At 55.7% G+C, this 26,297-nt stretch overlaps 1 protein-coding gene across 1 annotated transcript in view; it reads right to left on the bottom strand.

Moving 5' to 3' along the window:
• The window catches only part of TIAM2 (TIAM Rac1 associated GEF 2), a 113,679-nt gene that overhangs the window by 63,257 nt on the left and 24,125 nt on the right, over nt 1-26,297 (bottom strand). The window contains exons 6-13 of the mRNA XM_055135070.1: nt 24,910-25,095; nt 23,846-23,992; nt 19,076-19,147; nt 12,209-12,376; nt 8,414-8,518; nt 7,981-8,059; nt 4,133-4,225; nt 3,133-3,396 (exon numbers count right to left, since the gene is read on the bottom strand). Of these exons, the coding sequence (XP_054991045.1) occupies nt 3,133-3,396; nt 4,133-4,225; nt 7,981-8,059; nt 8,414-8,518; nt 12,209-12,376; nt 19,076-19,147; nt 23,846-23,992; nt 24,910-25,095 (1,114 nt within the window). The remainder of the gene's footprint in view (nt 1-3,132; nt 3,397-4,132; nt 4,226-7,980; nt 8,060-8,413; nt 8,519-12,208; nt 12,377-19,075; nt 19,148-23,845; nt 23,993-24,909; nt 25,096-26,297) is intronic.

Below are 26,297 nucleotides of genomic sequence, written 5' to 3'. Positions count from 1 at the left end.
CTCCTCGCTCTGTGCTCAGAGATCACTCCTGGTGGGCTCAGAGGACCATATGGGATGCCGGGGATTGAACCTGGGTCCTCCACATGCAAGGCAAGCGTCTTACCCACTGTACCCATTGCTCGCTCAGGCCCCTGAAAGCATTTTAAACTAGAGAGTTTCCCGGGCGATGAGGAGCACCACAGGCCCGCAGGGCCACAAACCTCACAACCGGACTTCCAGGAAGGGCCTCAGATACTCGCTGTGAGACTCCACATACTCGACCGACTTCTCTTTAGTGTTTTTAATTCATCTGTAATAAGCAGACTGGAAATTCAAATTGGAAATCCAATCTTGACAGCAAGAACACGGCCTGGTGTGAGGCTGGAGTGGTAGCACAGTGGGGAGGGCACTCGTCCTGCATGCAGCTGACTGGGGTCAATTCCCAGCACCCCGTGTAACCCACCAGGCCTTGCCAGGAGTGGCCCCTGGGTGCAGAGCCAGGAGGAAGCCCTGAGCATCACCGGGTGTGGCCCAAACACACACCTCCCACCTTGTGTAATTTTTTACCTCTAAAAAACTTCACAGACATAATTTCCTCACTGGGGGAGGGAGTGCTGAGCCATGCCCCGTGTTATCCAGGGGCTGTTTCTGTGTCTGAGCTAAGAGTCACATCCCTGGAGGGGCGGGGAGGAGCCTGTCTTTGGTGCCGGAGAGTGAACTGGGTTGAAAACTCACACGGAAGCACTTTACCCTCTGTTCTCTCTGGTGCCACACAGCCTGTTTGTCCTTAGACTTCTACAACCTTTAGGAAGTCACTGCCTGCCCGGCACTTCAAGCCCATGTTCTCTTTGGCACAGTATCTCGCTTTGCTGATTTCCACTCTGGAGAAACCTGTGTTCTCTCCTGAACACGTTTCCTCTCTTCCTCTCCTCTCGCATCTTTTGATTTTGTTGGTGTTGGTTTCGAGGCCACACCCGGCGGTGTTCAGAGGTCACTCCTGGCTCTGCACTCAGGAATCACTCCTGGCAGCTGCTCAGGGGACCATATAGGATGTTGGGGATCGAACCGGGCTCGGCCACGTACAAGGCAAACTCCCGGGTCCCTGCAGAACTATCACTCTGGCCCTCCTCTCACAATTTCCTAAGCAAGTTTTGTTCAATAAAAATTATCTTGCTTTCCTATATGGAGCTTCTCAAAAAATTAGAAATTGAGCTCCCATTTGACCCAGCAATACCACTGCTGGGAATATATCCCAGAGAAGCAAAAAAGTATAGTCGAGATGACATCTGCACTTATATGTTCATCGCAGCACTGTTTACAATAGCCAGAATCTGGAAAAAACTCGAGTGCCCTAGAACAGATGACTGGTTAAAGAAACTTTGGTATATCTATACAATGGAATACTATGCAGCTGTTAGAAAAAATGAAGTCATGAACTTTGCATATAAGTGAATCAACACGGAAAGTATCATGCTAAGTGAAATGAGTCAGAAAGAGAGAGACAGACATAGAAAAATTGCACTCATCTGTGGAATAAAAAGTAACAGAGTAGGAGACTAACACCCAAGAATAGTAGAAATAAGTACCAGACGGTTGACTCCTTGGCTTGGAAGCTGGCCTCACATTCTGGGGAAAAGGCAGCTCAGATAGAGAAGGGAACACCAAGTAAAATGTAGTTGGAGGCCACGTGGGGGAAGGGTGATGCATGTTGAAAGTAGACTGAGACTTAACATGATAGCCACTCAACACCCCTATTGCAAACCACAACACCCAATTGGAGAGAGAGAACAAAAGGGAATACCCTGCCACAGAGGCAGGGTGGGGTGGGGGGAGATGGGATTGGGGGGGGAGGGATGCTGGGTTTGGTGGTGGTGGAGAATGGGCACTGGTGAAGGGATGGGTTCTCGAACATTGTATGAGGGAAACACGAGCATGAAAATTTATAAATCTGTAACTGTACCCTCACAGTGATTCACTAATTTAAAAATAAATAAATCAAAAAAATTACCTTGCTTTCCTAAAAGAAAATTAAAACTCTGTTCTCTCTGTTAGAAGGTTGCCGTTTCGAGGGTCAAGACAGAGTTGAGACCTGCTGAAGCACAATCTGGCCGGAGGAAGGCCCTGACTCTAACTCCCAGTACTGTATTATCACCCCAGCACTGCTGGGGTCCCTGCTGACCCCCAAGCCCGCTCTCCCCAGCAGCTGGAAGAGAGAAGGGATCACTAAGAAAATGACGGTTGGGGGGATCGGCAGGGATGGGAGCTGTGTGCTGGAAGTAGATAAAGGACCAAACGTGATGGCCTCTCAGTGTCTGTATTCCAAAGCCTAATGTCCCAAAGTCGAGAGAGAGTCTGGGGAAAACTGTCTGCCATGGAGACGGGGGCAGGATGGGAAAGGGGGGTATCCTGGGGACATTGGTGGTGGGGAATGTGCACTGGTGGAGGGATGGGCGTTCGATCATTGTACGACTGTAACTCAAACATGAAAGCTTGCAACTACCTCACGGTGATATAATAAAGAAATTTTTAAAAATTTTAAAAAATACTCCTGCTCTCCCGAGCACTCACAGCAACGAGCCATCAGACACGCACAGCTCAAGTCGAGCACGGGCGGGGAGATCCCGGGGGTGAGGGGGGCTGAGGGGGGCTTGGGAGGACCCCCTCCCGCCAACCAGCATGCACAGAGGTTTGCTGTGTGTTCAGGAAGCTGACGGGAAAGGCAAAGGAGAGCCTGGTCGGATGACCGAGGAACAGCGGATGACAGGACGCATCCCTCTCTGGGGCTCCCGAGACGAGCAGCAAACTGTCCTGGCACCGAGCTCCGAGGGAGGGGCCCACGCTGGCATCTGGCTCGGCCCTCGGCCGCCTTCCCTCGCGGAGCCATTATCCCAGGAAGTATCCCGAGGGGGGGGAGCGCGGCAAATGTTACTTTATGCAAAAGTAATTATTTCCTATTTCACAAATGTGTTGTCATGGCTCGAACGCACGGGAGTCTGGTCAAACCCACATGGCTGGCATCTGCGTCCTCCTAACGAACGAGAAAACATCCTCCGAACCGCGAAGCGCACCGACGTGTGCAGAGCGAACTCCACGGCCCCCGCCCGAGCCATCGGCGGCCGGCCCAGCCAAGAGGAAGGGAGCGCGGGGCCTTACCGCGCGGGCTGCTCTTCTTCAGGCTGTCCAGGAACTCCTCCAGCAGCTGGGACTGGTTCGGCGGCGGCAGCGGGCCCGCCTGGTCCCCCAGGAAGAGGTCCGTGTCGGACCACGAGCCACTGAGGGGCCCCTTGGGGGCGGGGGGCCGGGCCAGGAGCGTCAGCCCCACGCGCTTCTCCGAGAACAGGGCCTCCATCTGCCTCAGGCCGAGCCCCGCCACGGCCTCGCCGTTCAGGGTGATGACTTCACTCCCCTTCCTCACCCCTGAAAAGCAGGAAGCAGGGGGGGAGGGGGGAGAGGAGGCAAACTCAAGCGCGGCTCGGAGGAGAGCCAATGGTGCCCACCCGCCCACTCGGGAATGCCCTGCCGTCCTCAAAGGAGGTCCCCAGGGTCCCTGCGGAGGGCAGCTCCTCGCAGAGAGACTGCCAGGAAGAGAACCCGCGTACACCCTCACCGTCCCAACACACACGCTCTCCACGCGGCCCAGAGGGGAGGCACTCTGGGGGCCAGGGGGCTCGGGGCGACGGCCAGCATGCTCAGGGCTCACTCTGGGCTCCGTCCCGCCTGAGCTCGGGGACCCTTGGGGACGCCGGGATCCGACCAGGATTGGCCTATGCGAGGCCAGTGTCCAACCCTGGCTGCTGTGTCTCTCTCTCCCTCTCTGTGTCTCTGAGTCTCTGTATCTGTCTCTGTGTGTCTCGGTCTCTGTCTCTCTATGTCTCTATCTCTCTCTGTCTCTCTGTCTCTCTCGGTCTCTGTCTCTCGGTCTCTGTCTCTCTCTGTCTCTGTCTCTCTGTCTCTGTCTCTGTCTCTGTCTCTCTCTCTCTCTCTCTCTCTCTCTCTCTCTCTCTCTCCAGCCTCTGCAAAGGCCATTTCCCCCCACCCCAACGACTCGATTCACTTTCTCTAAGGCTCTAGCACAACTCTGCTGACAGCTCTGGAGGAAGGAACGGTCCCGGGCAGACTGCCTCCGAGAACAGACACTCTGTGCCACACGGACCTTCGCCATATGCCAAGCCGTCAGGGAGAACGTCGCTGATAAAGATCCGGCTGAGATGCTGGTGCCCGTCCACCTGCGCCGTCACTGCGAACCCTGCGGAGGGACACACAGAGAAAGGTCACCACACTCTCAGCCCCGGGTAAGGGCAACATTGGGTCCAACGCTACACAGTCTGCAACACTGTTCCAAAGTTGGGGCGAGATGGCCCCTCCCCACCAGCCAGAGGGGAGAGTGACCCAGCTCGACCTCCCGGAGGAAGAAGTATGTTTTGATGTGACTGAGAAGGCCGGCAGGCAGAGAGGGAGGGGAGGGGAGCACTGAACAGCGTGGAGGGCAGGAGTCACTCCGGAGGAAGCACGGTGCGAAAGGGTAAAACACGGGGTCCAGCATTTATTCAAAAGGGCCTGCCATGGGGTCTGAGCAAGAGTCCGGCGGGGAGGGCGTTTGCCTTGCACAAGGCTGACCTGGGTTCAATTCCCAGCATCCCATAGGGTCCCCCGAGCCCCACCAGGAGTGGTTCCTGAGTGCAGAGCCAGGAGAACTCCTGAGCATAGCTGGGTGTGGCCCCCAAACAAAACGTGCCTGTCACAGAGGCAGGCTGCTGGGTGGGGGGGGGGAACGGGGGCATTGGTGGAGGAAGTGGCCATGGGCTGACAGAAGCGGACACTGGTGAAGAGGCGGGGGATGGGACATTGCTGAAATCAATCACTAATGACTTTATAATTCATGGTGACTAAATTAAAATTCTTTTAAATATTGTTTTTAAAAATGAGGGGCTGGAGCAATAGCACAGCGGGGAGGCCGTTTGCCTTGCACGCGGCTGACCCTGATTCAGTTCCCAGCATCCCATATGGTCCCCCGAGCAGCGCCAGGAGTAATTCCTGAGTGCATGAGCCAGGAGTAACCCCTGTGCATTGCTGGGTGTGACCCAAAAAGCAAAAAAAAAAAAAAAAATGTGGCCAACACATACAGTGGGATACTATTCACTCATAAGAAAGAAGGAACTGGGCAATAAATAGTACAGCAGGGAGGGCATTTGCCTTGCACGCGAAGGACCTGGGTTCAATTCCCAGCATCCCATATGGTCCCCTGAGCACCGCCAGGAGAAACCCCTGAGCACTGCTGGATGGAAAGAGAAAGAAAAGGAAGGAAGGAAGGAAGGAAGGAAGGAAGGAAGGAAGGAAGGAAGGAAGGAAGGAAGGAAGGAAGGAAGGAAGGAAAGAAGGAAGGAAGGAGAAAAAAGAGAAAGAAAGAGAGAAAGAAAGAAAGAAAGAAAGAAAGAAAGAGAAAGAAAGAGAGAGGAAGGAAGGAAGGAAGGAAGGAAGGAAGGAAGGAAGGAAGGAAGGAAGGAAGGAAGGAAGGAAGGAAGGAAGGAAGGAAGGAAGGAAGAGAGAAAGAACTCCTGGGCTGGTGGTGCACACCAGGCAGGAGCCAGGTAGGCAGAAGCCCTGGGTTCAATCCCTGCTACCTACCGCCTGGTCCCCCAGCCCGGCCAAGAGCAACACGAATAACGCTTAAGCAGCACAGGGCAGAACCCCAAAACTTAAAAAACAATTGATTTTTTTTGGTTTGGGGGCCACATCTGACAGTGCTCTGGGTGGAGTTCCTCCTGGCTCTGCACTCAGGAATCACCCCTGGCGGTGCTTGGGGGACCCTACGGGATGCTGGGAATCGAACCTGGGTCGGCCGCGTGCAAGGCAAACGCCCTCCCCGCTGTGCTATCCCTCCCCCCCCCCCCCGTGGAATTCTGAAGCTGCTACACGCACGATTCTGCCCCGTGTGAAACGAGCCGGCGGGAAGAGCGACCACGCACCACCCGAGAAACCGTGGTCGTGGTTGTAAGGACAGAAAGCAGGGGCGGGGCGGAGATGCAGAGCAGGGGTGCGGGGGCGGCGTGGGCGTGCAGGGAGCCTGCTCCAGGCCAAGCACCCGCACAGCATGTGGCCCCCGAGCAGCACCAGGAGGGACCCCAAGCACAGAGCCCGGGGAGCCCTGAGCACTGCAGGGGTCGGGCCCAACCTGGCCCCCCTGAGGAGGAGAAGAAAGCAGGCTGGGGAGGGGGAGGGCTGGCCGCCGCCATCGGACAGACGCCCCGCTCAGTACTGCGCGGTGGAAGCAGCTGGGGAGGAGGAGACGCTCACGGCTGCCCCCGCGACGCTTCCCCGCCCTCCCACGCGCCTCTGAGGACGATTAAATTCCTCTCTGAGTCTTCGCAGCCAGGAAACAGCCCCGAGTGGGGGTTGGGCGGAGGCGTGTCAGGAAGGTGACCCCGAGGGCCACAGTGCACCCCCCCCCCCCGCCACCCCCCCCCCCACCGCGAGATGTGGCACTTCCAACCCTGGGGTGGGACTCCCCCCTCCACCCGGACAGGACCCCTGGCCTCCTCGCTGACCCCACGGGATCTGCTCCCATAACCCCCACCACGCCCTCCCCGCTGCCGGCACCCGCCACCCCCCTATCCCCCCCACCCCCGTCTCCGCGTGACCCCTCACCCTGACCACCAGGACGCGGGCAGCAGGGAGGCCAAGGCTGCGGCCACACACCAGGCAGAGCCGGGAACGCCCTGCCCGCTCCCAAGGAGGCCCCCGAGCGAGGGTCCTGGGGTCCCCGCTGATGCTGAAGGGCCCCAGCTCCTCTCGGAGGTGAGGGCGGGAAGGAAGGTGACCACTGGGGGACGTGTCTTCAGCCCAGCAGGACAGATGCTGGGGCCACCGGGGCAAGCTGAGCCCAGGCCGCTGGAGGTGGGGACAAGACACTACAGAGGGGCCCAGGGCGGGGCAGCACCACCGGCAGGAAACACGTCCATCAGACTGTGGCCGTCACCCAGCAAGACACGCCCCAGCCTCTGTGGGCCCCTCTGTGACCCCAGTCACCGCCCCTCCACGCCGCCTGCAGGCCCAGCCTGTCTGTCCACCACTGTCCCTAGGGCGCTGCCCGCCCACCCCTCCTCCCCCGCCTCTCCCAGTCACCTCAGTCCTGCTGTCTGACTCAGGAGTCCCTTGTCACTGGACACTGTCCTCTCTCTACTGCATGTCTGTTCTGAACAGAGGCTGCACTCGGCAGAGCCAGGGCCACCCCTCGGGGGAACTGGGGATCAGGGGACTCATGGTGCCAGGGCGAGAGAGACCCAGGGTCCTGCACGCCCCAGGCTGGCCACCTGCCACTTGAGCCACCTCCTCCCTGGGCCCCTGACAAGGAACTTTGAACAAAATAATAAACCTCAGGCACCATGTGCTTGCGCCATCGTCAGGCAAAGCGTTATGTCGGGGCAGTTAGCGGGGACACGCGGTCCTTCTCTGAAGCCGGATTTCACAGCCGTGTGTCCAGGAGGAGTCTCATGGACCATCACTGCCCCGCTGCTCTCCTATGGCAACAGACCCAGGAGAAGACAGACACACAGCCAGGACCAGGATCCACGAGGAGCTTAAAGCCACACGTAACTCCAGAGCAGGAGAAAGGCAAGACCCAAACAGGACGGGGTCACTGGGGGGCGCGGGGGAGGTGCGTGCAGGGAGCACTCCGGGGGGTGGCAGAGAGTTAAGGGCAAAGACAGAGGCGAGCAGGCCTGTCGGGAATGAGTCCGCATGGCACCGCGCACACAGCTAACCCCCGTGCTACTCCTGCCACCATCCCGTCCAACGTCCCATCCGCTTGCCTAAGGGTCCCTTCCCAGGGCCCGGCGTCCACCCCAGCAGAAGCACCTGCCGAGATAAAGGGGGAGGACGGGAGAGGAAGTTCGGAAACTACTCAGGGTTTCGGGAAAACACGCGGGGAGGCGGTGACGCATCTGAGGTTCAGACAAGACGGCCCGGGGAGCCAGGGGGAGCAATCGAGGGGCGGGCGCCTACCGAAGTCAGACACGCCCCCCGTCTTGGCGAGCTGCACCTCATGAACGTTCAGGGGAAAGACGTCCACGTCATCCAGCACCTACAAAGCAGCAAACAGCGCCAGATCAGGGGTGAGCACGGCAGGATGTCTGGGGGCGGGAGTTTGACGGTTTCAAAACGAGAAGTTGGGGCCAGAGAGGGTAGCACGGGGGCAGGGCGCTTGCACTGCGTGCGGCCAACTCAGGCTCGATCGCCGGAAACCCCACACGGGGGCCCTGAGCGCGACCAGGAGTGATCCCTGAGCGCAGAGCCAGGAGTAAGTCCTGAGCCTCAGCAGGTGTGGCCCCCAAACATAACAAGCCCCCCCCCAAAGTAGAAGCCGCATTGAAACGGGATCCGGCCCCCGCCTGCCCCGGCTCCGCACCGGGTCCTTCTTCCCTCTAACCCGGCTTGCCTGGTCCTGGATGTGTTCATCGGCTGCGGGAACGCTGGGCTCGGTGTTTTCATCCACTGATTTTCGAAGCTGTGGGCCGCGGTGACTGGGTTCCAACGGTCTCATCTGATGAGACAAACACGGTTACTCAGATCCGAATAATGGTTCTCCTGACATCCCTCGTTGCCTTATTAAAAACCGAGTGTAGATCACAGAGATATCCCACACGCAGTCTGCGGTGGTTTTCATTTGTTCGTTTGTTTGCTTTTTGAGCCACACCCGGCGATGCCCAGGGGTTGTTCCTGGCTGTGCACTCAGGAATCACCCTTGGCGGTGCTTGGGGGGGGGGCGGGGGGTCACAGGGGATGCTGGGAATCGAACCCGGGTCAGCCACGTGCAAGGCAAACGCCCTCCCCGCTGTGCTACCGCTCCAGCCTACCGTCTGCTCTGTTTAAACCTAAATACAGAAGAAGCTCAGATACTGCCAGGAGCAAATGGGGCTTGAGAGATGGCCCGAGGGTCAGCATCTGCAGGCAGACGCCTGGGCCCAGTCCCTGGCACCCCCGGGAATAAACCCTCCCCTCTCTACCTCTGAGCCGGGCGCAGCCTCAGCGCTGCTGGGTACAGTCTCAGAGTAAAGCAACTGTAAACCAAAAAGCTTCCCTGCCTCTGAGTGCGCTGGGTGCAGGTTTCTGTCCAATTCTCAGCTCCACAAGGTGTCCTAGGCCAGGCAAGTGTGACCCTGGGGGCCCGAGCGGTAGTACGGCGGGTAGGGTGCTTGCCATGCACGCAGCGGAGCCGAGTTCGGTGCCCGGCATTCCTTACGGTTCCCCGCTTAGAGAAGGGACCACTAAGTGAATGAAACCAGGAGTGATTCCTGAGTGCACAGCCAGGAGGATCCCCTGAGCATCGCCAGACGTGGCCCCCAAACAGAATCAAACCAAAGCAGAGTGACCAATGGGTCTTGCCAGGTGTGGCCCAAGAAGCAAAACACACGGAAGTGAAGAAAAGAAGGGACGATGAAGTATTTCTAAGGTTTTCTCTAAATGATACCACTGATCTCTAAGCAAGTGCTGAGTTTTTTTGGGTTTTGTTTTTTTTTTTTTTGCTTTTTGGGTCACACCCAGCGATGCTCAGGGGTTACTCCTGGCTTTGCACTCAGGAACCACTTCTGGCGGTGCTTGGGGGACCATATGGGATGCCGGAGATCGAACCCGGGTTGGCCAAGTGAAAGGCAAACGCCCTACCCGTTGTGCTATCGCTCTGGCCCCGCAAGTGCTGAGGTTTTAAGAGGTCATGGCGGAACATAACTAACTTACCAACCATCTCAGCAAATGGTTGCTGAAAAGATGAAAAAATAAATTAAAAAAAGTTTTTTATCTCTCCCCACTCCCAATACTGGGGATGGAACAGAGGTGTTTAAGGCAAAGAAGTTTGCAAATGTAATAATCATCTCAGAGTGTACAGAATTCAGAAGTGTGAATTTCCTGCTCCCCGTTCTCAAAATGATATATACACACATATTCATCTCTGTCTCTGTCTGTGTCTGTCTCTCCTCCCCCCTCTCTCCTTGAATAGTGAGAGATTATGTCAGTCTTCACCCCAACCAGGGCTGCCTGACCGACCTCCACACCCTGGGTGACTTAGAAAAATACCCGCTGAGTAACCGGTCTCAGTGACACCGAACAGTACCATGGACAGGCTGAATAATATTCTTACATAAGGGAGGACACGGGAATAATTTTTTCTGAGCTGAGGACTGTGCCCACGCCTCCTATGTACACGCTCTCTGCCACCGAGCCACATTAAACCCATTAAATTCTTAATATGAACAGTTTGCATAAATTTCGGGTCTTCTAAGACACATGCCAAAGTGACAGAGGGAAACTGAAATGATTATCTGCAGCTGTCAGGGTACTGTACGTGGTTCAAGCTTAGACAGAGGAAGCTCTATGGCACCCTCTGGTGGTCGAAATCATCAAATGCGCCGTCGCTGCCTCTACCTCATTGCTTTCACCAGGCTCGGGTGGGACTTCAGAGAAACACTAATTTTTTTGGTTTTGGGGCCACACCCGGTAGTTCTGGGAATCACTCCTGGTTGATTTGGGGAACCGTACGTGATGCCGGGGATCATATCGGGCTGGCTGGGTGCAAGGCGAATGCCCTATCTGCAGTACTTTCTCTCTGACCCCAGGGAAACTTCTTGTTTAGAAGCAAAAACCTGGAGCCAGAGCGACAGCACAGTGGGGAGGGCACCTGCCTTGCATGCAGCAGACTTGGGTTTGATCCCCAGCACCCCCCAGGTTCCCGGAGCACCAAAAAGAGTGATTCCCGAGCGCAGAGCCAGGGGTGAGCCCTCAGTCCCACCACGGATGCTAGAATCACTTAACCCACTTAGAGAAGGGACCACTAAGTGAATGATGCTTGGAGGACTCGCTTGGGATGGGAGATGCGTGCTGAAAGTAGACTACGGACCGAACACAATGGGCACTTAGTACTCATATTGCGAACCATAATACCCAAAGAGAGAGAGAGAGAGAGTAAGAGGGAATGTGCCTGCCACAGAGGCGGGGGGCGGGGGGAAGGGGGGGGTGGGTGGTGGGAGGGATACTGGGATCATTGGCGGTAGAGAATGGGCACTGTGGAGGGATGGGTGCTCAACCATTGTATGACTGAAACGAAATTATGAAAGTTTGTAAGTCTGTAACTGTATCTCAAGGTGATTCATTTAAAAGGGAAAAGAAAAGAAAAGAAAAGAAAAGAAAAGAAAAGAAAAGAAAAGAAAGGAAAAAAGAAAAGAAAAGAAAAAAGAAAAGAAAAGAAAAGAAAAGAAAAGAAAAGAAAAGAAAAGAAAAGAAAAGAAAAGAAAAGAAAAGAAGGGGTGGGGTAGTGGGAGGGATGTTGGGACCACTGGTGGTGGAAAATGGGCACTGGTGGAGGGATGGGTACTCGACCATTGTATGACTGAAATGCAAGCACAGAAGTATGTAAGTCGGTAGCTGTACCTCACGGTGATTCACAAAAGAAAGAAAGGAAGAAAGAAAGAGAGAAAGGAAGAGAGAAATAAATAAAGAAAAAAAGAAAGAAAGAAAGTAAAGAAAGAGAGAAAGAAAAAGAGAAAGGGAGAAAGGGAGAAAGAAAAAGAAAGAAAGAAAGAAAGAAAGAAAGAAAGAAAGAAAGAAAGAAAGAAAGAAAGAAAGAAAGAAAGAAAGAAGGAAAGAAAGAGAGAAGGAAGGAAGGAAGGAAGTAGGAAGAAAGAAAGGAAGAAAGAAAAGAAAAGAAGCAAAGCCTCGTTTGAATAACAAAACTACCACAACAGAATGAAAACCTTGTTTGGATAACAAAGGAAACAAACTGTCCTCACCATTTCCATGAGGCAACTAAAGAACAGCAGGCCTGGAAATCAAGGATATAAAATTACACAGAAACACGCTCAGTGAAACGTCAGGGGCCTCGAGAAGGCCAAGAGTCAGCACGGGCAGCCTGCTCCCTTGCCAGTGCTCAGGGCCGTGGCCACAGCGGGGAAGGGACGCACCCCTGCTCCACGGTCCCCTGAACCCACGTGGACTGACCACCCTGAGCACAGAGCCAGGAGGACGCTATGAGCATCGCAGGGCGTGGCCCAGACAGCAGAAAGACAAAAGAGAAAAACAGACTTCTGACACATCTAAGAGAATCGGGCTGGTGCTGCTAAGTGTGACCGCGTGTCCCCCCACCCTGGAGGGGAGGTCTCCCTGCAGGCCTGTGCGGGCTCAGGGGGCCCCGGGGGCCACCGTGCCCACGCGTGACACACAGGCGTGCAGCTCGGGCCGGTACCTTGCTCGCCAAGGTCAGCACATCTTCCGCTCGGTGCTCGGGCTTCATCGTCAGCGTCACCCCTTGGGGGTCCTGAAAGGGGGCGTCGGTGGGGACGTCCCACGGTCTGTCCCGGAGAGCGCCGTCGCCGTCGCCAGCGGGGCTGTAGAGCTGCAGGAGGTCATCCACCTGGGTTGGACACGAGAGAGAACGGAAATGGGCCTGAGGCACAGCCAAGGGGCTGGGGGGCACTTTGGAATCCCCTCCCTTCCCTCAGCCCCCGCCCTGGAGCCCTTGGCCTCTGCGTGCAGACGGTCTGAGGGGTGGGGGAGGGGGGGCCCTGCTCTCACCCCTTCAGCCCCCGTGGCACAGAGTGTCGGGGCTGGACTGAGCTATGGGGCGAGCCCATGTAGACTGTACCATACTACGGACAGGAACGTAGGGACCCATGAAAATGGGCGAGATTTCTCTTGTGTCCTGAATGGTTCGGATGAAGCTGAACATTTCCCCCCTTCTGGCTGCCTTCAGAAAAATAATTTCAGTCTATTGAAAGGGGCAGTTTTCCTTCTCTCACAGAAGCCTGGCTGGTCTTGGACATGCAGATGGTGTTAGCCAGGCCTGACCTTTGAGACTGTAAATTGTAGTAGGCTCTGGCCCAGCCTGGTCTTTGGGATGTAGATTTCAGGTGTGGGGCCCAGTTTTGTCTTTGGGATGTAAATCCAAGTGCTTTTAGCCCAAGGAAGATTTCAGTTTTGGTTTTGTATCTTCTGGTTTTGTATCTTCTTTCCAGGAGGCCAAGATTACCGGCCTGCAGATGCAAGAACTAATGCCTATTCTGCTGCCTCAATGTTCTTCCTGTAACTTCTTTTGATGCCTTTGGTGACGTCACTGTATTGCGCCCTTTCGAGGTACCATGATCAATGAAAGGAGATCCACCAGGCCCTCTGCCTTTGCCAGAGCCAGAGCGAGCCTTGGTCCTCCATGAGACATATTTCTTCGACGTTCCTTATCTCAGCGCCTCTGAACACACAAACGTTCATGCAACAACAGAGGCCACTCACAGGGTCCTGGGCTGTGACCCAGCCACAGTGCCCCTGAGTGTCGGAGCCTGGTGAGCCACAGACCACGGCAGTGGACAAACAGCGGCTCCGTGAGTCCCTCAGTGCCGGCTCTCAGGGCCCAGGATGGACACATCCATCCCGTGGCCTCCTGGGGACATGACGTTCCCCCTGCCACCCCCTCCCCTAACTTTTCCCCGGCACCTCTCCCCACCCTCCATGTCTCACCCTCCCGAGACTTCTCCACGAGGACCCCCGTTTCCTAACCCATGGCTTTAGCCCCCCTGCCCCAAAGCTGACCTTTAATCATGCAAAGTGAAATGAGTCGGAAAGAGAGGGACGGACACAGAAGGACTGCGCTCGTCTGTGGAACGTAAGACAACATAACAGGAGACGGACACCCAAGGGCAGTAGACACAAGGGCCAGGAAGACTGCCCCGTAGTTGGCAGCCTGTCTCATGAGCTGGGGGAGAGGGCAGCTGGGATAGAGAAGGGATCACTAAGTCAATGACGGCTGGAGGGATCGCTCAGGATGGGAGATGCGTGCTGAAAGTAGGTAAAGGACCAAACGTGATAACCGCTCAGTATCTGTATTGCAAACCATAATGCCCCAAAGTAGGGGGGAAACTGTCTGCCATAGAGGCAGGGGGAGGGCTGGAAAGGGCAGGGTAATACTAGGGACATGGGTGGTGGGGAATGTGCACTGGTGGAGGGATAGGTGTTTGATCATTGTATGACTGAAACTCAATCATGAAAGCTTGTAACTGTATCTCACGGTGATGCAATAATAAGAAATTAAAAAGAAAGAAAGTGAACTTCAGCACCACAGTGATCGACCCAGACAGACGGAAACGCTGCCAGTGAGGGCGCCATGAGGGCGTGAGCCTGGGGGTGACAGTCTGGAGAGCTGAGAGCCAGAGCACAGCGGCCGAGGGCAATTTGCAGGCAGCAAGGGGCTGCCGTGCTCGGGGCAGGGCTTGTCTCCTGCTCCGTGGGGCGGAATCAGAGCCACAGCCTGAATTTACGGGTGAGCCACGCGCAAGCTCCTACAAGGGGTCTGGAGCTTTGAGCACCCGGGAACCGACTGACGCCTCCGCCCCCACGGAGACGCGGTGCTACCTGCGGTTCTGAGCAGCAGCAGCAGCAGCATACAGGAAAAATGAAGTCATGCAATTGGCCCATCCGTGGATGGACACGGACAGTATCGCGCTGAGTGCCAGGAGTCAGAAGGAGAGGGACAGGCACAGCATGACTGCACTCGTCTGTGGGTATGTCAAGAGAAATAGCAGGAGACTAGTCTACAAGGCCAAGGAAATCAGGGGCCAGGAGGACGGGTCAGTGGTTGGAATCTACGTGTGTGTGTGTGGGGGGGGGGGTGGTGCAGCAGAGGGTAGGAAGAGAGAGAAGGGACCAGTGTGACAATAATAGTTGGAAATGGTCACACTGGATAAGAATTAAGTGTTGAAAGTAGGTTAAAGAATATACACGATAGGGGCCGGAGCGATAGCACAGCGGGGAGGGCATTTGCCTTGCACACGGCCAACCCGGGTTCGATTCCCAGCATCCCATATGGTCCCCCAAGCACCGCCAGGAGTAATTCCTGAGTGCAAAGCCAGGAGTAACCCCTGAGCATCACCGGGTGTGACCCAAAAAGCAAAAAAAAAAAAAAAGAATATACACGATAATCTTTCGGTATCTATATTACAAACCACAATGCCCAATAGGAGAGAGAGAGAGAGAGAGAGAGAGAGAGAGAGAGAGAGAGAGGGGTAGGAGGCAGGAAAAGGAAGAGGGGAAGAGAGAGGGGGGGAGAGAGAGAGGGAGGGGGAGAGAGAGGGGGGAGAGAGAGAGGGAGGGAGAGAGAGAGGGGGGGAGGGAGAGAGAGAGAGGTAGGAGGCAGGAAAAGGGAGAGGGGAAGAGAGAGAGGGAGGGGGAGAGAGAGAGGGAGGGAGGGAGAGAGAGAGGTAGGAGGCAGGAAAAGGGAGAGGGGGAGAGAGGGAGAGAGAGGGGAGAGAGAGGGAGGGGGAGAGAGAGGGAGAGAGGGAGAGAGAGGTAGGAGGCAGGAAAAGGGAGAGGGGAAGAGATAGAGGGAGGGGGAGAGAGAGGGAGGGAGAGAGAGAGGGAGGGAGGGAGAAAGAGAGGGAGGGAGAGAGAGGGAGGGAGAAAGAGGGAGGGAGAAAGAGGCAGGAGGCAGGAAAAGGGAGAGGGGAAGAGAGAGAGGGAGGGGGGAGAGAGAGGGAGGGACGGAGAGAGAGGGAGGGAAAGAGAGAGGGAGAGAGAGGAGAAAAGTGTCTGCCATAGAGGCAGGCTGATGGGGGGGCAATTGGGTGTGACGGGAGCACCCACCAGGAATGTGCACTGGTGGGAGGATGGGTGCTGGCACACTGTATGACTGAAACCCGATCATGGACAGCTTTGGAAGGATCTATCTCATGGTGATTCAATAAAAAAAATAAATAATAGAATAGAATAAACACACAAGTCGGCTGGGAGACAGTTCAGGGGTTAAGGTACTCGCCGTGCACACGGCCAGCCCTGGCTCAAAGCCCCAGCGCCACATACGGGGCCCGGGCACATGGGGACAGACCCCCAAGCTCAGAGCCAGGCGTAAGCCCAGCCCCCCCCCTCCGAAAACCACAAGGCATTCTCGGGGCCGAGCTAGGAGGAGAGGGGCCGAACGCAGACACATGAGAGAGCAGGAAAGGGCAGGTGCAGGGGTGCCAGGGAGGGGGCTGGGCCCCCGCCCTCGGGCCACCTCTCATACACCTGCTCGACTCCACCAGGGGGTGCTCCGGGGTCTGCCCTCCTGGGGGCAGCGGGAACCAGCCAGCGGGCAGGGCCCGAACAGCGCTGCATTCTGTTCAATGACCAGTAGAGGCCGCTGTGTAGTCAGAAAACACAGCAGGGCCCCGCACAGCTGCAAAGACTTAACTGCGCTTTCAGAGTCAGAGTCGCAGAGGGGCACGGGACAGCGGCAAGGGACAGTCTCTGCCCGCTGCGCCCTCGTCCGGGAGCGGCTGCTGTGCTCCAGAGGCCACTGGGAAAAGCCGTGGCAGGCTGAATCCAAGCACACCCCCTCCCCCCCACGGGGAGCACGCGCCCAGCCTTCCGTGTGATCAATGACAAGGGCACAGCTCAGAAAGTTCTAGAGAGCTGAGGAGATGGTGCAAAGGGCTGCAGAGTGCAGGTCTGGGGCGCACGGGGGCCCGGGTGTGATCCCTAACACCACAGGGGAGGACCCCAAACTAAAGCGAGTTCAAGGGCTCGTGCAAAGCTCTGGGGAGGGCATTTGCCTTGCACACGGCCTTCCGTGTTCCATCCCCGCCACTGCAGACAGTCCCGTGAGCAACGCCGGGCCTGATTCCTGAGTGCAGAGCCAGGAGGAACCCCTGAGCACCGCTGTGTGTGGCCCCCAGACCCAAAATATCAAAATTGGAAAACAGGGGCCAGGGCGAAAGTACAGTGGCTAGAGTACTTGCCTTGCATGCGGCTGACCCCCGCATCCCAAAGGGTCCCCCAAACCTCGCCAGGAGTAATCCGTAAGCACGTGCAGAGTCAGGAGTAAATCCTGAGCACTGCCGGGTGTGGCCCCAAAACGAAAAAGGAAAACAAATTGTATTTTGAAAATAAACTGTGCAGAGAGAGCATTGCTCACCCCTTCACTGCTGGCGCCAAGACCAAGGTCTCGGGGTGTCACCTTCTATTTCGGGGGTGCAGGTGCTGCACTGTGCTCACCACCTCCTGCCCCCCACTCCCCACTTCCAGAAAGACCCTCTCGAGACCCTGACCCACGTCCCTCTTTCCTTCGGCCATCAGCCCTTGTGGGCACAGGCTGGCTTTTGCTTTGCCTCGTCTGATCGTTTGAGTTCTTGGTCTCCGTGAAATCACATGCACGAGCCCCGAGGCCGGCAGGGTGGCGGTGTGGTGGGGAGGAGAAAGAGGCAGTTCATGGACAGGCCCAGCAGAGAGGAGAGAACTTTCCAGAAACTCTGCAGAGATTAACATGTGCTGCCACAGCTGGTCCACGACGGGGCCTGGGGTAGCGTGGGGTCAGCCCCTGGCGCCCGAGGGGGTACCCCGGAGGGGACAGGGACCTCTCAAGCTCTCGGGGCCCAGCCCAACAGGGCACCCGGGGCACTGCGGCCTCACCGGGACAGACACTCGCTCCGGTGACTGCACACACCTGGCGGGGACACGCCGGTGGGAGCATTTTCCATGCTGCACTCAGAGGTTGCCCGAGAAAAAGCTCAGATCAGACGCTGATGCCGGCGTGGCTGCAGGGAGAAGGGGGGCCGTGGGTGTGCCCAGCGCACACACAGACCCAGGACCGGGGCCTGGGGTTACTGCCCGGACCAGGGCCGCCCTCTGGCACACAGGAGGAAATCTGCCAGAGAGACAGGGCGAGCAGCGGAGTGGGCACCGCGGTGCCCGGCACAGGTAATGTCGGCACAGAGAGGGCCGGTCTCCAGGTGCCCCCGAGCCCCGCTGATCTGAGGGGAAGCCCGGCCGGGTGCACTGGTGCATCCGTCACGGAACGGCCCCGCTTTGAGAGTCGCTCATGCTCCAGCATCCGGCGACGCCACGCCCATGTGCAGTGAACGCTCCCTACCGACGCCGACACGGTGGGCAGGAGAAAGCAGCCTCACTCAGTGTTTCCAAAGAACAGAACCGAACCCCGCCTCGTCTTTTTTTCCAGCTCCGAGTTAATGACGAACGGGGAGGGTGGAGGGGGAGGACAATGCTTCATTCATTCGGTGCCACCAAGCGGCGAGACACCCCCCTCAGCCCGAGTTTCCAGGGGAGCGAGCCAAGGCTCAGGGACTGCCAGGCCCTGCAGTAAAGCAGCCGGGCTGGGCCTCAGCGGGGGGCTGTGGGCGCGCCCCCCCCCCTGCCCTGCCCCAGGCCCTCCCTGGCAACGCCAACAGAAGGCTTCGGGCTGTATCTGGCCACAGCCCTTCCCCAAACGCACCAACCTGACCGACTCCATTCCCGCCTGAACAGAGATCACCTTGGGGGGATGCACAGCAGAAGGGGGCAGGAGCCGTCAGGAGGACAGATGGGCGCGCCCCTCCCCCGGGGCTCATGACTACAACCCCCCCACCCCCCCCACACACAAGGCCCATGACCACCTCACGGTCGCACGGAGGGACACAGTGCACTGACCACCCAGAGAGATGGCTGGCATTCGGCGAGCACTCTCCCTCCTGGCTGCCCCGGGAGCTCGAGAACTGTCAGCACGATTGTCCCCCGGGCGCCAGGAGGGCGTTCTCGTCTCTCCTCTCCATATAGCACTTCATCCTACCTGCTGTCCGGCATGGCACAGCTCCCGGGAACGCCACCGAAACAGCCTTGCAAGCTGAAAGGTGTTTCTTAAGTTGCCCCCACACCAGAAGCAACGCTTTGTCAGCATCAAAATCGATGAGAGTTTCAACTCGCCCGCGTGGGGGTCAGGAAGGAGGAGCAAACGGGAGCAGACAAGGCTGAGCGTATGTGAGGTGCAGGGTTCAAACCCTGGTACCGCACGGTTCCCCCAGCACTAGTGGCAGAGTCCTGCTCTGCCCACCCCACCCCAGGTGTGGCGCTCTCTCTCTCTCTCTCTCTCTCTCTCTCTCTCTCTCTCTCTCTCTCACACACACACACACACACACACACACACACACAGATGTAATGATATTTTCCTCTCCTTACAGCAAAACGGGGCTGGTCATGGTCAGAGAGCTAGTCCAGCAAGTGACCTGGGTTTGCCCTGCATGAGGTCAGGAGTAACCCCTGAGCATCTCTGGGTGTGGCCCAAAAAACAAATAAACACACAGACAACGGCAAGGTTTACCTCCCAGGAGTGACTGGAGTTCTGAGGTAGCTGAGTTCCAGAAAATCCGTGGCTGCCACCTGAATCAAATACCTGACGGGCAAGAGGGGGAGAGAGACAGTGAGCCGTCTCTGTGACGTTCACGAGAGAGAGAGAGAGAGAGAGAGAGAGAGAGAGAGAGAGAGAGAGAGAGAGAGGCGCAGTGGGGAGGGTGCTGGCCTGGCACGTGGCCAACCCCGATTCAGTCCCAGCATCCCACTTGGTCCCCTGGGCCCACCAGGAGTGACCCTAAGCCAGGAGTGACCTTGAGCACTCCCCAGAGGTGTAGCCAAAAATACAAACAGAAACAAAATAAATGAATAAATAAAAATTCATGTTCTACTACATCTTATAGTTTTTATTTCACAATTTGTGCTGTTTTCAACTCTACCACATGTAAAGTTTTCACTCTGAAAAAAAGTGGCACTTTTTTCTTCCCATCACATTTATTTTATTTTCATTCTATTTATATCCATGCATTTAATTTTCTACCATATCATACATGCATTAATCATATAATACTGAATTTTTTTGTCTGTTTTTTTGGGGGGCCACACCCAGAAATATTCAGGAGTTACTCTTAGCTGTGCATTCAGGAATTACTCCTGGCAGTGCTCACAGGGTACAATAGGGAATGTCAGGGATCGAACCCTGGTTGGCCACATGCAAGGCAAGTGCCCTACCTGCTGTCCTATCTCTTGAGCCCCAGTACTGACTTTTTTTTTTTTTTTTTTTTTTGCTTTTGGGTCACACCCAGCAATGCACAGGGGTTACTCCTGGCTCATGCATTCAGTAATTAATCCTGGCGGTGCTCGGGGGACCATATGGGATGCTGGGAATCAAACCCGGGTCGGCCATGTGCAAAGCAAGCAAACACCCTACCCACTGTGATACGCTCCAGCCCCCCAGTACTGACTTTTTTTTTTTTTGGTTCTTGGGTCACACTTGACAATGCACCGGGGTTATTCCTTGTTCTGCACTCAGGAATCACTCCTGGCGGTGCTCGGGGGACCATATGGGATGCTGGGAATCGAACCTGGGTCAGCCGCGTGCAAGGCAAATGCCCTCCCCGCTGTGCTATCGCTCCAGTCCCCAACACTGCCTTTTAACTAAGAAGTGTACCTTGTTTAAGATGCGGAACACAGTTAAATGTCGACTGGCCAATGGCCAAACTGAGGCTCAGTGCACAATTTTTAATACGTGCACTGAGTCAATATTGAGGCAGCAATTAGAGAAAAACTAGGAATAATTTACTTCTCCTATTATTTACATTTGTTATATTATAGTACAATAACGAACAGTAAAGAGTAGTACACTTAAACATTTATGGACACAGACTAATCAACTTCGTTTATATAACTATCCGCACAGTCATCTCATGCCTTTCTAACACAACAACAAGAAATATTCAACCAAGGGTGCAGAGACAGTACAGCAGGTAAAGCGCTTGCCTTGCCTGCAGCCTACCTGGTTTGCTGCCCAGCACCCATACAGGGTGCCCTGCCCCGAGCACCGCCAGGAGTGAGTCCCTAGTGCAAAGCCAGGAGGAAGCCTGGAGCACCACTGGCCCTGGTCCAAGCACCCCGAACCCCGCCCCCCACACACAGAAATTTTAATCAAACGCTTTTGTTTATTGAGAAATCTGATGCTGACAGCCTCAGTCCCATACAAAGGAAGGGCACTTAGGTGCCTATTGAATTAGCTAAGTGTCTAGGAAAAACAAGCAAGTTATTAAATTATTCATCACCAAAATCATTTCATTATACAGACCTTGATCAAAACCAGATATGTCTCAGACATTTTTAAACACCGTATTTAAAAAATACAAGTTCTGAGGGCTGGAGCGATAGCGCAGTGGTAGGGCTTTTGCCTTGCACGCGGCCGACCCAGGTTCAATTCCTCTGTCCCTCTCGGAGAGCCCAGCAAGCTACCCAGAGTATCCCGCCCAAATGGCAGAGCCTGGCAAGCTCCCCATGGCGTATTGGATATGCTAAAAGCAGTAACAAGTCTCACCATGGAGACGTTACTGGCGCCTGCTCAAGCAAATCCATGAACAATGGGATGACAGTGCTACAAGTTCTGAAACCAGAACGATAGTCCAATGGGTAGGGCCTTGTATAAATCGACCCGAGTTCAATACCCAGCATCCCATATGGTCCCTCGAGCACCACCAGGAGTAATTCCTGAGTGCAGAGACAGGAGTCACCCCTGAGTATAGCTGACCCAAAATGGAAAAAAATAATAATACAAGCACAGGGACTGGGGCAACAGGTCAAAGGGCTCCGGCTGAACATTTTTTGTTGTTGTTGTTTTAAAAAAAAAATGAGATGATTGTGTGGATATTTACATTTTTAAAAAAGTTAGATTCCTCCACCACTAGCCAGGTGACTTCTAGTCATGCATAATCTATGATAAAGGAATGCATTTACAACTGAAAGCACCACATTCAAATTACAAACAGAACCACAATTTTAAAAGGTGACATTTTAAAATGTCACCTTTTAAAATTTTTATTTTATTTTTATAAAGTTGTTCATAATAACCCATTGCATTTAATATCTGAACACCCATCCCACCACCACTGCACCTTCCCTCCACTGAATTCCAATGTCTTCACCCCAAATCTCAAACCATGTCCCCCAAATCAGAACCGAAACCATTACTCTTGGTATTGCTCATTATGAATAATCTTCTGAAAATGGCCCAAGAAAGTTTCCTTAGAAAAAATGCCACCTCTTAAACCACATGGATGTGCGTATACAGAAATTGCTCATCACCGTTCACAAGAGCCAGAATCTGGAAACAACCCGAGTGCCCAAGAACAGACAACTGGTTAAAGAAACTTTGGTACATCTACACAATGGAGTACTATGCAGCTGTTAGGAGAGGTGAAGCCATGAGATTTGCTTATAAGTGGATGGTCGTGAAGAGTATTATGCTAAGTGAAATGAGTCAGAAAGAGAGGGACTCATTCAGTCCTCATAGAAGGACTGGACTCATTTGTGGAATATAAAAGAACATATAAGACTGACACCCAAGGACAGTAGACACAAGGGCCAGGAATATTGTCCCACAGTTGGCAGCCTGCCTCATGAGCTGGGGGAGAAGGCAGCTGGGATAGAGGAGGGATCACATAGTCAATGATGGTTGGAGGGATCGTTCAGGATGGGAGATGTGTGCGGAAGGTAAAGGACCAAACATGATGGCCTCTCAGTATCTGTACTGCAAACCATAATGCCCCAAAGCAGAGAGAGTAGGGGGGAAACTGTCTGCGATGGAGGCAGGGGGAGGGTTGGGAAGGAAGGGAGGGGGCAGTAATCCTGGAGATATTGGTGGTGCAGAATGTGCACTGGTGGAGGGATGGGTGTTTGATCACCGTATGACTGAAACTCAAACCTGAAAGCCTCTAACTGTATCTCCATCATTCAATTAAAAAAAAAACAAAAACTTTGGGGCCGGAGCGATAGCACAGCGGGTAGGCTCCTTCGGCTGGCTCTCTCCTCACTCTGACCTCCCATCTCAGAGCTGTGACCAGCCCCCAGAAGCTGGTCTGCGGGACACAACGGACTACCCATGAAAAAGAAAAAAAACTGGGGGCTGGAGCAATAGCATAGCGGGTAGGGCCTTGCACGCGGCCGACCCGGGTTTGAATCCCAGCATCCCATATGGTCCCCTGAGCACCGCCAGGGTAATTCCTGAGTGCAAAGCCAGGAGTAACCCCTGTGCATCGCCAGGCATGACGCAAAAAAAAAAAAAAAAACCCAAAAAACTCCGAGCCTAAGCTTGCCTGGAACTCGCCTCTCCCCTTTCAGTGCTTCGCGAAAGCCCGTGGGAATAGCAGCAGTGTGCGGAGAAGGACACAGGGGCCCTGAGCGGCAAACCCGCCCCTGACGTGACCAGACTGGGGAGGACTGCGTGGGCCTCGCCACATCTCTGGGAGAAAGACGACCCTCCCAGACCAGCCTCGGGAAATCCACGGCCACACTCCGACACTAGGTGCCGGGGCGGGCTTGGCTGGACAAAGTGCTAAACTGGCGGCAAAAGCGGCCGCTGTCACCCCTGGGTGGGGCGGCGGTGAGGGCCGGCCCTGCCCCCAGGGGGCGCTGTGAGCCAGCCTCTCCAGGCTCCTACTGGGCACTGCACTGCAGCAACAGGACGACACTTCATTGCACAAAAAAACGGGGCCTGCCCGCTATGGGGGGCTTTTTAAACCAACCAACCAACCAACAAGCAAGGGTTGACAGAACAAAAAAAAGACAAAAAGAAACGGAATGAGGGACTGCATGTTGGCAAGACGCACAGTGAAGGGGCTAAGTGAGCTCCCGCCCCCCTCAGCGTCCGACACAGGAGACTTTCACCTCCACGTGTGGAGAAGCGAGTATTCGCACCCACCCCAGAGGCCATGGAAGGGTGATGCATTCTGGGTACCTGCGCTCCCCCTCCCCCCTTTTAATTTTTGTTGTGGCAAATGCTCAGGGGTCACTCCTGGCTCTGCACTCCAATTCCTCCTGGTGATGCTCGGGGGACCGTATGGGATGCTGGGGATCGAACCCAGGTTGGCCGCGTGCAAAGCAGGCGCCCTACCCACTGCACTATCTCCCTGGCCCCCATGTGTATCCTCTCTCCGTGCGTATCGGCGAGTACCCTCTCTCTCTCTCTCTCTCTCTCTCTCCCTCCATTTCCGGGCTCAGCAGGTGTGAATGAGGCAGGCGTGAGCACCCCCCCCCCACCCGCTGTGCAGCGCGCCCTCACCTGGCTGACCGAGGGCCTCTTCTCCTTGCCCTTCCTGGCCAGCGTGTCCAGGCCCTTCAGGGAGGAGAAGATTCCCTTCTTGCTCCTGGCCCGCTGTGTCAGGGACAGCGTCCTCTTCCGCAGCGCCGACTCGTCCCTGGAACACACCTAAGTGGAAACGCGGCTTGAGCATTCTCGGTTTTCTTCTGGCGGGGTGGGGGGGGTCCACACTCAGCGAAGCTCGGGGCTTACTCCTGGCTCTGTGCTCGGGGATCACTCCTGGGGGTGCCGGGACGGGCCCCCGGGTTGGCCGAGAGCCTCTGTGCTATTTCTCCAGTCCCTGTGGGGTGGCTGGGAGCTCCCCACCCCCCCGCTAAAGATGCCGGCCCTGCTGGCCCTGTGCTCCTTGCCCAGTGCTCCCGCACAGGCTGGGGGAGCAGCCACCGCCCTGATGGATGCTTCTCCAAATGGGTGGCACCATTCCCTAGGGACTATTGGAATGATGGCGGGAAGGGGGACACACGCTGCTCTCTCTGCTGGACAGCTAACACAAGTGGGCAGCACACTTTGTGTCCACACTCAGCCACATTCAGCTGTGACCCACCGGTGGTACGCACCAGCAGCAACACTTTCCCAAGGACACACTGAGGTTTTTTGTTTGTTTTTCCCCCTGAAAAGGAGGCAGGGGGCCAAGTAAGGGTGGGAACCTTCTTCCTCTGCTGTGATTCTGCTAGCATGTTGCACAGGGTCTAGAAGGAGGGCAGCAGGGGGCCCCCAGGGAGGATCAATCTCGCCCCCAGTGGTCACCGGGCAGCTCAGCTCAAGCCAAGCTTGTCCATGCTTCACTCGATTCCCCTCTGCCTGTCCTTGGGCACGGAGGAGGACGGAGACCGGATGGCCACTGCGGTCCCCAGGCCCCTGGGCAGGGCAGCAGAGCCTGGACTCTGACCCCCGGGGGCGCCCCCCCGGCCTGCTCCTGGGCTGGTCAGCTCTGAGGGCAGCGGGCCAAAGCAAACGGAAGCTCTATGGAGCCCCAGCCCTGCCCCCAAACCCACCCGTGCCACCCCGCCCAGTGGGCCACTCACCAGAGCGTGGAAGGAGGAAGCGGACAGGATGCCCAGGCGGCTGAGGGCCAGCTTGGAGGGGCGGCTGGCCGCGGCCAGGAGGCTCTTGGGGTTGGGCAGCTCGCCGCCCTGCAGGCTGGCCAGGTAGCAGCGCACCCTGAAGAGGTCCATGTGGAACTTCTCCAGGTTCTGCTCCCACTGCTGGATCTGCGGGGGTGGAGGAGAAGAGCGGCCTGAGAGAGGGGGCCCCCCACCCACCCCCCGCTGCAGCCCCCCAGCTGGCCCTCGGACCCCTCCCAGCAGGCCCTGGAGCTAGGACGCTCTCTCCTGGGGATTGTGCACTTCAAGGGCCCTGCAGCGTCCAAGGGCGCGTCAGAACCTGGCGCGGAGCAAGCGCTGTGACAGCCGGGCCGGAGAGCAGGTGAAGGGACACCCAGACGCAGCCGCCGCCTTCTGGTCTGGCTGCTGGGCCACACCCGGTGCTGCTCAGGGCTTGCTCCTGGCTCTGCACTCGGGGGTCACTCCTGGTGGTGCTCAGGGACCATATGGGATCGGACCAAGGCAACCACCCCGCCTGCTGTACTAGCAGCCTGAGAGATACGGCTTTTAGTTTAGGGGCCACATATGGGAGCGCTCAGCGGTTACTCCTGGCTCCGTGCTCAGGGTCAAGGGTCACTCAGGAACCACATGGGGTGCTGGGGACTGAGCCTGAGCTGGCCGTGTGCAAGGCAGGCACCCTCCCCGCTGTACTATCATCCCCAGCCCCAACACACATTTTTTTTAAAGACAATTTTCTCAGCTTCCTGAATAAAGGGTGTTAATAGTAATAATTATTATTATAATCATAACGTTATCTGACATCATATTTATTGGGGAGCTTCTGGACCTTTTTCCCCTTATATTATTCCAAACTGAAACACCCCATCAATTCCCTTAAATCCTGACTATTTTCCCTTCTTTTTTTCTAAATTCTCCACCTATGGATCCTTCATCTTTTTTTCACTAGTTTTTGAGACAAAAATCAGGATATAATCACTAGAACTCAACCTCTCTCTGCTTGGAGCTTGCATTTTTCAAAAATTTTTGTTGCAACTGAACTACTGTCTCTCTTCAATTTTTGTTTCAGGCTCTGTGACTTACAATACTGTTGATAATGGGGCCTCAATGTGCCAATGCCCCCGCCCCCCGCCACACACACACACTGACACACACACAGACACACACAGACACAGACACACACAGACACACACAGAGATACAGAGACACACAGACACACACAGAGATAGAGACACAGAGACACAGGCACACACACAGACACACAGAGATACACACACAGACACACACACAGACACACACACACCCCAGGCTTGGATTGCTCTTAACACCCATTAGGGATAAAATGGGAAAGG

This window comes from Sorex araneus, chromosome 4, assembly GCF_027595985.1.
Source record: "Sorex araneus isolate mSorAra2 chromosome 4, mSorAra2.pri, whole genome shotgun sequence".
In the NCBI taxonomy this organism is placed as follows: domain Eukaryota; kingdom Metazoa; phylum Chordata; class Mammalia; order Eulipotyphla; family Soricidae; genus Sorex; species Sorex araneus.
This window is presented reverse-complemented; position numbering and strand designations above follow the sequence as displayed.